The sequence below is a fragment of the Mesocricetus auratus genome, unplaced genomic scaffold (genome assembly GCF_017639785.1).
Source record: "Mesocricetus auratus isolate SY011 unplaced genomic scaffold, BCM_Maur_2.0 Super-Scaffold_100004, whole genome shotgun sequence".
NCBI lineage: Eukaryota > Metazoa > Chordata > Mammalia > Rodentia > Cricetidae > Mesocricetus > Mesocricetus auratus.
Window position 1 is genome coordinate 91916090 of NW_024429189.1, and position 13385 is coordinate 91929474.

General features: G+C 45.0%; 1 protein-coding gene across 2 annotated transcripts in view; it reads right to left on the reverse strand.

Annotated features, from left to right (window-relative positions):
• The window catches only part of Fbn1 (fibrillin 1), a 202614-nt gene that overhangs the window by 35832 nt on the left and 153397 nt on the right, over positions 1-13385 (reverse strand). For both annotated transcript variants that reach the window (XR_005877372.1, XM_013112353.3), the window contains exons 36-44: positions 12679-12801; positions 10971-11093; positions 10503-10667; positions 8752-8820; positions 8542-8667; positions 7145-7267; positions 6397-6555; positions 5708-5779; positions 2385-2510 (exon numbers count right to left, since the gene is read on the reverse strand). Coding sequence is in view for 1 of the 2 variants with exons in the window: in XM_013112353.3 (XP_012967807.1) it covers positions 2385-2510; positions 5708-5779; positions 6397-6555; positions 7145-7267; positions 8542-8667; positions 8752-8820; positions 10503-10667; positions 10971-11093; positions 12679-12801 (1086 nt within the window). In the remaining variant the exon portion in view is untranslated. The remainder of the gene's footprint in view (positions 1-2384; positions 2511-5707; positions 5780-6396; positions 6556-7144; positions 7268-8541; positions 8668-8751; positions 8821-10502; positions 10668-10970; positions 11094-12678; positions 12802-13385) is intronic.

Below are 13385 nucleotides of genomic sequence, written 5' to 3' on the forward strand. Positions count from 1 at the left end.
ATCATAGTAGATATATGCAACACTATAAAGTTGTTTCTATTGCCAAGAAGTACAATACCAATGGTGGATCCTATTCCCCAGGAGACAAGACATGAAAGGCTCAGGGAGGGAACAGAACTTGGAAGGCTCAGTAAGTCCCAAGGGAGAAAGGCAGAAACAGCATCCCGGGAGAGGAGACTCTGGCCATGCAAGCTGCCTTCAAGTTGAGTCATTTGTTAGGGAACCAGCTTTCATGAACTGTCCCCCATGATGGAGTAGGGGAGGCTTTTCCCTGATGCACCTGCCTATGGCCACGCATGCTCTTGAATGGAATCCCTCACCCCACACTTCCTGGAGTGAATAAATGTTCGTCCAGAACTCCCCAGGAAAAGCCACAACAGAAATACATCAGGCTGTCTCTCAGGCCTGTGCTTCTATGGTGGGAAAACCTGCCCACCACTGGTGGCACTTCCGGGAGTGGGAGTGGCTGAGGTGGGGTGGACTGTACTTCTCTGTGCAATAGGCCTGTGAGCAGCAGCATGCCAGTGTTATGAGGGATACAGCACTATTTCACCCACAAGTTTTGCCCTGACTGTAAATTGTGAAGAAACAGGAGTCAACCATGCCATAGGAGCCAAGTGGTGTGACAGGCAGGCGCTTCTGTGACACGAGAGCCTAACATCTGCTCACGCACTTCCTTGTGGAAAGTATAAATGCGGACATCCCCCAAAACAGTCCAGGAATCCATTGCAACTTCAGGATGGCTGAGACAACCCAGGAAAGCAGCCCTCGTTTGCTGATTTACATTGGGAGCTGAGAATGCGGCAGGAAGCAGCGGAGTGCATTGAAACTCTCACCTCAAGAAGAATCATTTGTGCAATGGAACCCAAAAGTCAGAGGACTTTTCTTCTTAAGGTTCTCGGAATGTGTCTGTTTCCTGATGCCTTTGTAAGCAGAACCAGTGGGTGAAGCATGCCGGGTCTTCCCTGCGCAGGGAATCTTGCCCTGGCCCAGCTGCAGGGTTTCAATCTCACGTATGTTGCAAGGTCTGGGTTGACTTTTTACTCATGGGTGGCCTTGCCTATGTGTCCTGGCCAAGGGTAGCACTTTTGGCAAATATAAGTGGCAAAGGGGTATTTGGGTAATTTTCCAAGTGCACATAAGAGAAAGTGCAAGGCAAAAGTGGCCGGCATCCTGAGACATGTACCAGAAGGGAAAGAGAAAAGCCAAGAAGAGGACAGCCACCTCCGGCACGATAAGATCTGCTGTTTTCTGTTCTTCCTACAGGAACCCGATTCTTGGTGGTTCCTGGAAACACCACAGCTGGGGCCATGCTCTCAACTGGCTATCTCCTGAAAAAGGCTCAGACTGGCTATCACCCCTGCCCACAGCCCACACATAACAAGCCGGGTAAGTGATGCGTGTCCAGTTGGCCACAGTGGTTGAGAGCTGGCAAGAGAGCCTGACAAGTATGTGGTTACTAATGGAACATAACTGTGTGTGGACCATAAGCTGTCCCTGATTTAGAGGAGCAGGTTTGTTAGTGTCAACAAATTGACACATGTGCCATCACATGTACTCCAAGGGTTAATAATGCAACCTTTCTATAATGTGCAAAATTTGGATAGAGGCCTGCTGCTGAAGCATTAAGTAGAAACTAACTCCAGTTATCCTGGAGAACACCACATATTTAATACGCATCAATGTCTCTTCCACTAAAATGTGAAAGAATGCTCTCTTCCCTGCTGGAGGGAAAGAGTGTGAGGTGTTTCAAGGAAGGCCCAGAATCTCTGTCTGTATGTATACATGGCAGCAGGAGGCAACTGGAAGTCCGTCTGCATGCACGCCAACACTCTCCACATACAATCAAATCTGTTCTTCTTGCCATTTAGAAGTCTCTCGCGCATTTGGAATATTGGTTTCACCACTGTTTCCATTTTCATTTTGGGTTAACAGATCTCTGCTTCGAACAAAACACTGACCCTGACATTTAGCTAAAGATGATTATCCTCTTGTGTTTGCTTTGAAGACAGTGAAACAAAAGCACTCTGTTTGACACACCCAGGAACTCAAAGCTTTTTCCTATTAGCTGGGAAACTAATATATTGTGTGTTGGGGGGAATGAGGGTCTAGATTGAACATCCTAGCTTCCCTCCCCCAGGAGTTAATGAAAAAAAAGTGTTTTGTTTTGTTTTTCTCTATGAAATCTCATGCTGGTTTCTACCATGTGCTTTTCTTAATTAATTTTTAAAAGGATGTTTTTTTTTTCAATGCTGGAAGAATTTCCTACAATGTATTTTTCTATTCTGGCTCTTGAGCTGAGTCCAGTGTTGTAGAATTTGCAAGGGTGTTGCTAAGTAGCTTGCCAGTTTCTTCATTTGTGGATGTGGTATAGTCACACTCACCTTCACAGACCAGTAACTTGTCATTGTAGAAGAATCCCACTGGACACTCACACCTGAAGCTGCCAACCATGTTGATGCACACTCCATTTTCACAGACCCCTGGGATCTCCCGGCACTCATCAATATCTAGAAACAGAAAAGCCCCTTGTGAGCAACAGTGTGGTCCACGGTCCTATGAAAGTGGAAGACAAGATTGGAAAGACAGACACACATGTGTCTATGTGGATTCCATATCCTTTGGGGTAGGTTTTGTTTGAAAACATCCAATTTGTAAGGTAGGGACCACTTTTGGATCTACTGAGTAACACGTATGCCAGATGAGGAGGGGTTGATTGAAGACACGGTCAGCTGTGAGGAAGAACTGTCATGGTAGACTGTTACCTAAGGCCAGAAGTGTGAGCTTGTCTGCATCTTCTCCTGGATGGCCCCTCTATCTGCCTGTCAGAGTTTGACAGACCATCTCAGTTGGGCAGGCATGTAATATGTGGGGCTACACACACCGATCTCTAGTTCCTAGGGGTATCTGTTACTCTATAGGCACTTTGTTTTCTTAATATAATCAGGAGACTCCATAGGATATTTGCTTGCCAGAGTTGCAAGAGGACAGCCATGGGCTAAGGTGGAGGTTGTTCATTTTTATTGGTATTTTGCCTGTATGCATGTCTTTGGGAACATATCAGATATCCTGGAGTAGGGGTTACAGGCAGTAGTGAGCTGACATATGAGTGCTGGGAACTGAACCTTGGTCCTCTGGAAGAGCAGCCAGTGTTCTAAATATTTAGCCATGTCTCCAGCCCTAAGGTGGAATTTGTAAGAACAACAGAAAACTGAAAAGAACACACCCTGAAACCAGCCTATCTAAGACCCTTTCTCAAGAGTTTGACTTTGTCTGAAAACAAATTGACCTCCTTAATGGAAAACACAGTTTAGCATCTATCTCCAAGGGAGATACAGACTGAGACTAGAAAGGGGACTATGAGAGAGGAGGAAAGGTCCTCAGGGAGGTGAAATAGGGTGATGGGATGCATGCAGAATGGGAGCAGAAGTGGGGCAAAGGGGACCAGCCAAAGGCACAGAGGGAGTGGAAACGGGAAAGAAATGGCTGAGAAATATAACCACACAAGGGCATGGAAAATACCATGGTTGCCATGACCATTGTTTTACTAATCTAAACAACTAATTCAAAAAAACCCTTCAAGGATACCATTTCAAAACACCACTATTTTGAATACAGGCAATTTTGTTTTTAGATTCTTACAACAATGTTAAATATCCATGTGAGGTAACATCACACTTATGTTTTATCTGCAAACAAAAACTAATTTAGAACCAATTCTTTTGGTATAGGTTAAAACATGAAACAGGGTCAACCACACCTGTTAGTTCTGAATAGGAATAATGTGTTATTATCCAGCTTAGCAAAAACAGACTGAATCAAATCTCTAGTCATTGTTAGGTACAAAATAGCAAAAGGATATTATTAAATTTTTTTTCTCTTTCCTTGTCTGGATTTTATTTCTGCTTGGAGAAGTTTATATTTTAAGACAAGATTCATAAACATGCCATATAGTTTTAGCCACCCAGAAATGGACTCTATATGCCAACACTTCTAAAACCTTTCAAAGGGAGGGCTACACACTCAAACAAGACTTTACAATCATTTAAGTATTTTGTCATGGTGGAATTTGGTAACACCAAGTACATTGCTAAATACCATGTTCCTAGCTGCCCAGAGCTAGAAGCCAAGCAAATTGTGAGTCAGGACTGGGTTCCCTTTCCAGCTCTGTTACTAATTATCTAGGTGGCCTTGGGTGAGTCCCTTCCCTTTTCTGGGCCTCTGTCTCTTCCACTGGAAAACAAGGAATTTGGACACGATGCTGGGAGGTCTTCCCAGGTCTCCTAGTGGATGGTGCTAATGCCATTTCAAGTCTTTGCTCACTGCCAACTGTGGAGGCCAGCCTTGCTGGGTTACATGCCTGCAACTGCCCATGGAGACCCATTAGCATTAGAGGCCACTTACCTCCCAATCACAGATTCTAGACAGATGAAAAGATGTTTTGGGAAAGAGAAAAACAGAGTAGCTAAGGCCAGGTGTTCCATGCCAATGTCATTTAGCAGTTTTTCTTTCCAAACCATGAAGTTTCTTTGGATGTTGACTGGCCTGCAGAGCCATATGGATTTGGCGCTGAGAAAGCCTGCTGATTGCTGGACCAGGCCCTTGTTTTCTTAAACAAGGTCACTGAAAGGGTGATGTGGATTTGGGTTTTACTTACTAGGAATAAGGCAAGACAAAGCAAGTGGCGGCGTCTGCTACCAGACGTGGTTGCAGAGGCTTAGGGGGCATCTAAGGATGGACATAAATCACACGAGGGAGACAATAAGAATGCAGCAGCTTCCATGAACTTTGGTGGTATTTGCTTCTAAACTGCAAGGACACTGCCTGTGCTGGCTAACCTCTGCACAACACTTCTCAATCCACGGTACTTCTAAATCTAGTACAAGCTACTATTCCATGGCAGGGTCTGCTTCAGCTCCCACATGAGACCTCATACTGAAAAGACGTTTTTTTCCTGAGACAGGGTTTCTCTGGGTAGCCCTGGTTGTGCTGGAACACACTCTGTAGACCAGGCTGGCCTTGAACTCATAGAGATCTGCCTCCCCTGCCTCCCTCTGAGTGCTGGGATTGAAGATAGGAGGCACTACTGCCTGGCTCTGAAAAGATTTTTTTATACTCATGAAATTCTCCAAGCAAGGGACTCAAATGGAGGCCAGAGGAGGCATACAAATGGACTTTGGGTGCCCATCACACAAGGAGAGATGCTCTCTCAGCCTGGACTCTTGGGGGAGGGCCTAGCCTCTGCCCTGGATGAAATGATAGACTATGGGTACCCCCCATGGAGGGCCTCACCCTCCCTGGGGAAAGGAGTGGGGATTGGGAGAGGGGGAGATGGGGGGTTGGTGGAAGGGCATGGGAGGAGGGGAGGGAGAGGGAGAGGGACCTGGGATTGACATGTAAGGCAATCTTGTTTCTAATTTAAATTTAAAAATAATAAAAAAAGACATTAAAAAAAGACTTCCTGGGCCCTTTAATTATGAGCAGTAAAGGTTTTTGACCATTAGGTGGCACTGCAAAGGGCTTCACATCATGGCACTTCAAAACCACTTGAGACATCCTTTAATACTTTTCCCTTCTTAGAAAAGGAAAGGCGAACATAGGAAAATGATGGTGTGCATACGGCCCCGCCCCCGCTTTTAACACAGTGACTGAAGCAGAGCACCCCCACCATGCTCACAAGCACACAGACTCACAGACTCAAACTCACCCACGGGTAAGCCAGTGTAAATGTCAATGACAAAGCCTGGCCTTTGGCTTCCACAGAGGGTAGCAAATTCATCTGCAAGAGTTAAACAAAGAAGGGGAAGAGGTCAGGGATGAGCAAGAATTCAGGCAGAGAAATAACTATGCAAATATTTATAGAAATACTTCCATCTGAAAATACTACAGATGTAACCTTGCCTGTAACACAGACACGGAAGGAAAAAATGACCTTCCATGAGAGTATGGGAGAAAGGGTTTCCTCACCCTCCACCCTGGTTGCTGTGTTTGGTTTTCATGTGGGTTCTCAACATTCCTACTAGGGTCCTTGCATTTGTGTGGCAAGTGATTTTATACACAGAGCTTTCCCACAGCCCAAGGCTAGTTTTAAATCCATTCCTTTAGTCATCATTGGTTTCCCTGATGTTTCCAGTGCTTTAATATTAGCAATGCTAGCAATGTTTATATTTTTGCGATATGTTGAATTTACAGGACTGGTTATGAATTTGGATATAAGTTAGAAAATATATTCTGCCACTTGGTTTTCAGCAGAAAGGACCACAGCAAATGAAAAAGAGGTCAAGTCTTCCCTCTGGAAATAAAGAATACACTCTTTTCTCTTTTTACTCAGATTGACATGCTCTAGCAATTCCTAGTCAATTTATTAATGATGGTAGCCATGAAACCAAATGTCACCTGTGCTCGGGATGGGACACTGTTCACAGGGCTTATTCCAGGCTCTGCCAATGTTGTAGGAGCAGCAGCACATCTTCTTGGTCATGTTGAACAGGAGTTCTCCATCGCAGGTCTGGTTGTCAGCATAATAGTTTCTGTAGCATAGACTTCTTCTCATGTCTAGAAGAAAGGAGAACAGAAGGGCTGGTGATCCCGTGGGCTCTCCACAACACAGCAGAGCTCAACGGGAGTCTCCAAAAGCAAGCGTATGTGGTAATCCAGCTGTGGTAAGAGCGGAAAACCATCATACACACAGCTTCTCGGCTAGCTACGCCGCTGCAAGCAAGGCACTCTCTGGAGTTCTGTGCCACAGAATGAGGCCATTACGTAGTGCAGCATTAGCAAACTTTACACGGCCCTCCACCCATGCTCCTTGTAACAATTCTCCACTGCTATTTGGCAGTGGGCCTCTTATTTCCTCTCATGATGTTTTAATGCTGTGGGTCAGTGCCGTAATATAATTGTATAAAGACACACCTATAAGTCAAACAAAAGCAGTACTATTAAACTGTTTGGCATCTTCCAACATGGCATTTTACAGAGAAACCCTCAACCACCCACACACAGTGGTGAAAATGCCAAACTTATGGTCTACAAGGGGCACGCTGGGGGTGGGGTGAACTGAACTACAACAGCTCAAAGGAGAGAAGCAACGCCAAACCCCAGGAGCTTGACTGGCCTTTGCAGACGAGAGCCCACTCACACTCACCCATGCAATTGTTTCCCCCGTTCACTTGCATGTAGTCTGGAGGACAGATGCAGGTGTAGTTGCCAACGGTGTTGTAACATGTCCCTGGGCCGCAGATTCCAGGAGTCTCACACTCATTCACGTCTGTAACCCAAAAGAGGAGGTGTTATGTGGCTATGAGAGGTTCGCCTGGAACGGGCGGGTGTCGAGTGTCAGTGGGAATGCTGAGAGCAGAGCAAAGCCTCCATGCGGAGGACTTGAAACCCAGATGTGAGCAGCAGGTACTCAGCCCGTGGGTGTCCCTTCTCTATGTCAGGTTTTCAACAAAGAAGGCTTACAAAGGAACTCATCACGCCTTCTGATGTGAGCCCTTAATAAATCAGTCCTTAATGTTCCCCCAAAGCACTGAGAGATGGAAATGGCGCAAAATCATAGCTGTCAAATATACTTCAGAAAGATGATGACATACTTCATATGTCCATAGATATAATCTAGATGGAAGCCATCAGCATCCTAAATCTTCACTGTAAAGAAATGTAGGAGGGACCCTTAGTGCCTCTCCATTTCAAACATGGCAGTTCATGGGAGTATTTGTTAGCTGAGAGTCTGAGCGTTAATGCTAATGCACTGTGATGCTCAAATAATTCGGTTTTTTTTTTTTCGAGACAGGGTTTCTCTGTGGCTTTGGAGCCTGTCCTGGAACTAGCTCTGTAGACCAGGCTGGTCTCGAACTCACGGAGATCCACCTGCCTCTGCCTCCCGAGTGCTGGGATTAAAGGCGTGCACCACCAACGCCCGGCGATGCTCAAATAATTCTTATTGAGAAGGAGTCTCCCCTAACTGGTCCTGTGAATCCTGAAAGTAGATGGATTCCCCCTCACCTGCTGCTACTCAGTCCTTGGGCTAATTGTTTCCAAATCAAAAAATGATCAAAATTCTTCATTTTTAAATAAGTGAATAAGGTCATTGGTTTTATCTTAAAGACACCCCCCCCCCCAAGGAGAGGCTCATCTGAACACACTTGTACAGGAAACACTGGTTAAGGACAAGAAGAAGAACCTATAACTGCCCTGTACACAGAGATAAGAGGCTTGCTAGTCTAGGGAAAATGGATTGTCTAAAGATCATTGTTTAGGCTGGGCGGTGGTGGCGCTCGCCTTTAATCCCAGCACTCGGGAGGCAGAGGCAGGTGGATCTCTGTGAGTTCGAGGCTGGGCTGGACCAATAGCCTCCAAAACAATACAGAGAAACCCTGTCTTGTAAAGACCAAAAAAAAAAAAAAAAGATCATTGTTTAGCCCAAGTTTGGCCTATGAAGCTAGACTGTTAACCCCTCAATTTCTGGGTAACTATACCCTGGTTTGGGGGTGTAAGTAGGTACTCAGTGTGAAAGAACATAGCATACAAGGGATCACTTACCATCACATACTCGAGTATCTTCGTTCAGGTAGTAACCAGTTGGACAGCGGCACTGGAAGCTGCCGAAGGTGTTGATACATTTCCCCCCTTGACACAGCCCTGGAAGCTCCTGGCATTCATCGATGTCTATCAGAAGGAAAACAAAGCATGTCTTCAGGATGACAATCAACCCAGGTCATCCAAACGGTAAGACAAAGGAGAAATACTTGCCTTCCAATATAACGGTGATGGGGTTCGGACGAAAACCTTCTCCTCCAGGGCAAAGAATTTTGTACTCAGCTATGGAAACAAAAAGTTCCACCTGAGTTCCTAATATCTTCAGGAGAAATGCTGACACATCTGACAGAAAATTCTAGCTTTCCAGAACCTTTGGCTCTTATTTAGCTATTTAAAGCAAGTGAGCATCCTAGCAGACATGGATCACTTCCCAAACATAAGTGTGCTGCGCCGACCTTGGAAACCATCAGTGACTCTGGTCATACACTCTTGTGAGACATTTCTTTCTCTATACTATCGCTGCTTTAAAGAGAACTCCTCTCCATTTCTGTTTCCTGCCAACTTCACTTGTTCTGATTGCATTTGGCATTCATTCCTGGGTGCCCCCATCTCCTCTAATAATGGTCATTAGCCTGTCTCTAAAACCCTACCCAAACAGAGCTTAGGGGATTCTTCATTCATCCCACGGCCCTCCATGATGTCTAGATATCTTCCTCACTCCTCTGGGCCACACATGTGATGCCAAAACCCTGATTAAAAAAAATCCATTTCCCCCAGCATCTGTCAAGCTCTGAGGATCCTCATAGAGCATTCTTTCAGTGTTATGCATGTGAATGACGGGGGCCCAGCCTGTAACATCGTCCTAAAGAACCCGAAACTCATTCGTTCATAATGATCAAAGTCTTCCTGAGCTAGGCCCTTGCTTTTATAAAACCCTTGCTTTTATAAAACCCCATGGATTCATATATGTTTAAATTTCCATTCTAATTTGAGCTAGTGACCTTTTGGTAATCACTATTCATTTATATAGCTGACTTCCATATTCCCAAATCCAAATCTGGGGTCTCTCCTCTTAATGTCAGTGACATTGGGTCTCGTCCCCCTTTAGTTTCCTTCTTCCCCTCTTTTGGGTGTCTCCTCACTTATGTCATGTCCTTTTTTCAAAGTATAGATCAAAAGTTCACAAAGTGGTCAGCACCCACTTCCAACGTGAACGAAGTCCTCCCTCTCTGAAGAGGAAAATAGGTGTGGCACCTGCTAGACTCTGTCTCTGTTCTGCCTTAGTGATTGCATTCATGCCTAAGATGCTAATCTGGCAAAGGTCACACAGCCACCACTCAGAGACTCCTAACGTGAACCTAGTGCGTGTAGTCTATCAAATGTGACTCTGTGCCTATTCTTCTCTCTTCTTGGTCGAGTCCTATGCTGAATCAGTGCTCTTACATTTGGGTCCTATTCTGCCTAACAGGTGGAACATTCTGAGAGGACAGATCTCTGACTACTTCATCTTTCTCAACATAATTGGTGAATATTTTGAGGGGTAAATAAATGACCTCCATCAAGACATGAATCGTTTATTCCATGCACCATTGAAGCAGCAGGCACTGACTTTGGCCAGACTGGCTACTCCTGATTGTAAATTCAGGTACAAGACAGAAGCTCCCTTCAAATCGAATTATGAAGCTTCCATTCAAATATACTTGAAAACCTAGTCCTGGAAACATTATGGCAATCTCATCTTCTTACCAGAACAGGAGACACTCGCTACCCTACACAAACTTTGAGGGCAAACCAAAGAGGGAGTCTTTGTACTGTTATGTACTGAGAGTAGCCTGATGAGAACAACCTGCCTTTCCTGTCATAAACAGAGATACTAATAGCTCCTCCTTCAGTCGTGTCTCCTTTATGCAACTAGAGAGGATTGGTCTGAGACAGTAACAACAGACAGCAGGCTGTTCACTTACACGTGTTCACAGCTGGACACAGCTCACACGGGGTTCCCCAGGCTTTACCCAGGGAGCAACAGCAGGAGGCCTTGGAAACACCAACTCCAATTTCATTGCTACAGGCTGTATCTCCATTGTCTCCTCGGGGCCGGATATCCAGATAGCAGTTTCCAGAACGAGTATCTATCATACACAAACAAACAAACAAACAAACAAAAAAGTCAGGCAAATCCTTCCTACTGGAGGAGAAGGAGGGATAGAGTCAAACTCATGTCTGAAAGTGTTTAAAAATCATAATTACTTTTATTGAGAAGCTGAAAAATGCCCAAGAATATATATTGGCCATTTTCCTTCAGAAAAGAAAGCTCAGAGCACACAATATGCTTGAGAAATATTTAAATTATACTATTACTTTTGATGAACCACTGAGTTACTATTTTAAAATAATAACCAGTACCTGTCTCAGGGAAGCTTTAAGGATCTTACCGACACAGCCAACTCGAGTTGGATTCAGCTCAAAGTCAGGCGGACAGTCACATGTGTAACTGCCTGGAGTGTTGACACAGTTCCCACTAATACAGGTGGTTGGATCCAGACACTCATTAACATCTACAGTCAAACAAATGGGCAGAGTTAACCAGTGTCCAGTGAGGACCGACACCCCCAAAGGCGGTCGCACCTAGCCAATGGCTCCTGACAAGAACCCATCAGTTCTTAGATGCAGTTATGCCTAGTGACGCAATGTCCCACCTCCAAAAGGCACCTCCCCAGGAAGGAACTGTGTCACAAGCCTTGATCCAGACCCCACCCCCTGAATGTGTTTACCCTTCAAATTTGTCACCAGAACAAAATGTAACTTTGGAGCTAAGAAAAATATTCCAGTTAAGGTAACTAACAGCAAAACATTGTTTTGACCTCAGTCAACGAAAATTTCAGACATAGGCTTATAAAAACAATACATTTAATATGTGTGGCATGTTATTTTGTCAAAGTAGAGCAAGATGTTCCAGGGTGCACTTGGGAGCAGGCTGTGTGCACCGTCTTCTGTGCACACACATGCAGGAGACCTGGAGTGTTTCTTCAAGCTCATAGAGTCTCTCCCTGCACAGATGCTGTCCCGGACATTTCCCTTTTGGTTTCTACTCCAAAAATATATACAACATTCCAGATATTGAGGACATGGGTTTTTTCTTTTGATAGATTCTAACTCTGTACAGTCCTTGTCTCTATGTTCAATGCTTAAGAAATCCCCTAAGCTAGACAAATGGCTTTGGATAGGACAGCTTGGGGAATCGGGACACTTGTCTGCTGGTGTTCCTGAGGTCTGGAAACCCTAATGTCCTCTAGGATGGGGCTTGCTTCCTCTGTACCTTGATTAGGGGGCAGGCTAAGAAAGAAACTGTTGTGTCCATGACTGTCAGCCTTTTCTTGGTACCAAAGAGAGATATGTGGCTGTAATTGTTCTAATGTTTTTTCTTGTGTTCCCTGGGAGTCCTTGGTTCTACAAAAATGATTTATGTATTACGTTGAGCTAAGGAGATGGTTCAGTGGGTACAGTGTTTGCTATGCAAGGATGAGGACCTGAGTTGAGATATCCTGTACACACATAACCCTAGGACTCAGAGGAAGAAGGCCCCAGGAACTCATGCCAGCCTGTAATTTAGGTTCAATGAGAGAACAATGAAGCAGAAAGCAATAGAGGAAGACACTAGATGGTGACCCTGGGCTCTACATATACACACACAGACTCTTAACCACCTCCTTGTACTCCCAACCACCACCACACATAGATCAAATGCATGGGCAGCCATAGTTATCAGGTATTCTGGAGGTCAGTACTTGGAGCATGGATGGAAAGCTATGGGTATTGTATTGGAAATGTACAAGGAGCAAACCAGAAACCCAGGGCAGGGCCTTTGAAAGGAAGTTCTGAAGATGTATTCAGGGAGGGAAGAAAATGGCACATAGCAAGAGCGCCCCAGAAACATCCCTCTGGGGCCACAAGCTCAGGTCCAAGCCTGCAGACCTGCCTCTTTCCTGTGCATCCTCACACCTCATCAGGTCGAGAAAATGCTTGACTCTGCATGCCTTCCTCTCCCTTTGTTTTCCTCAGAAGCTTGTGTGGTCCTGGTAACGCCCCCACGCCCACCCCAGGATCCCCGGGAGCCCACCTTTAACATGACAGATTCCGTACCTGTGCAGTTCCCACCACTTCGGTCCAGCTCGTAGCCAATCTCACACTCACAGCGAAAGAGGCCTGGGAGGTTGTGACAAGTTCCAAAGACACAGATATTTGGAAGGGAGCACTCATCGATGTCTTGTGGGAGGAATTACAAAAAGAAGGAGATTTTTAAAAAATTTCCATTTTAAAAGCCACCCAGTAAAATCAGGCAACGGATATTAGCATAAAGCAAAAACAGTCTACCTGATATCAATCAAAGCAGTTCCCTAGATGTGTGGGGGATTTGTGGGCACACAGAAGCCTTGCTAGTGACAGGCTCCTCAGACCCCATCAAATGCCAAGCTATAGGCTGAATATCTCCTTTGTGGTATTTGATATGGGCCTACATTACTTTTGTAAAGCAAGAGCCAAACAGAACAAGGTAGATTAAATTCTTGAGTTATTGTTAAGTTGTTCTTATCTATATATTCTCTAATTTTGGTGAACTAAAATTTTAAGATCTTTTTGGGGCAGCTTTAAAATTCAGTTTTACCCTCCATCCCTAGTTCTCTGTTGTGTGCCTGCTGAGGCCTCTTCCAGGCCTCCACCACTACTTCACTGGGGTGCTCTGTGATGAATACCCCCATTTTCAGGCCGGAGACTGTTTTAACTAGGCGTGACCACTTTGCCGGTGATGATTTATATTAGGAACAAACAAGCAAACAAAAGCTTCCTGTAAG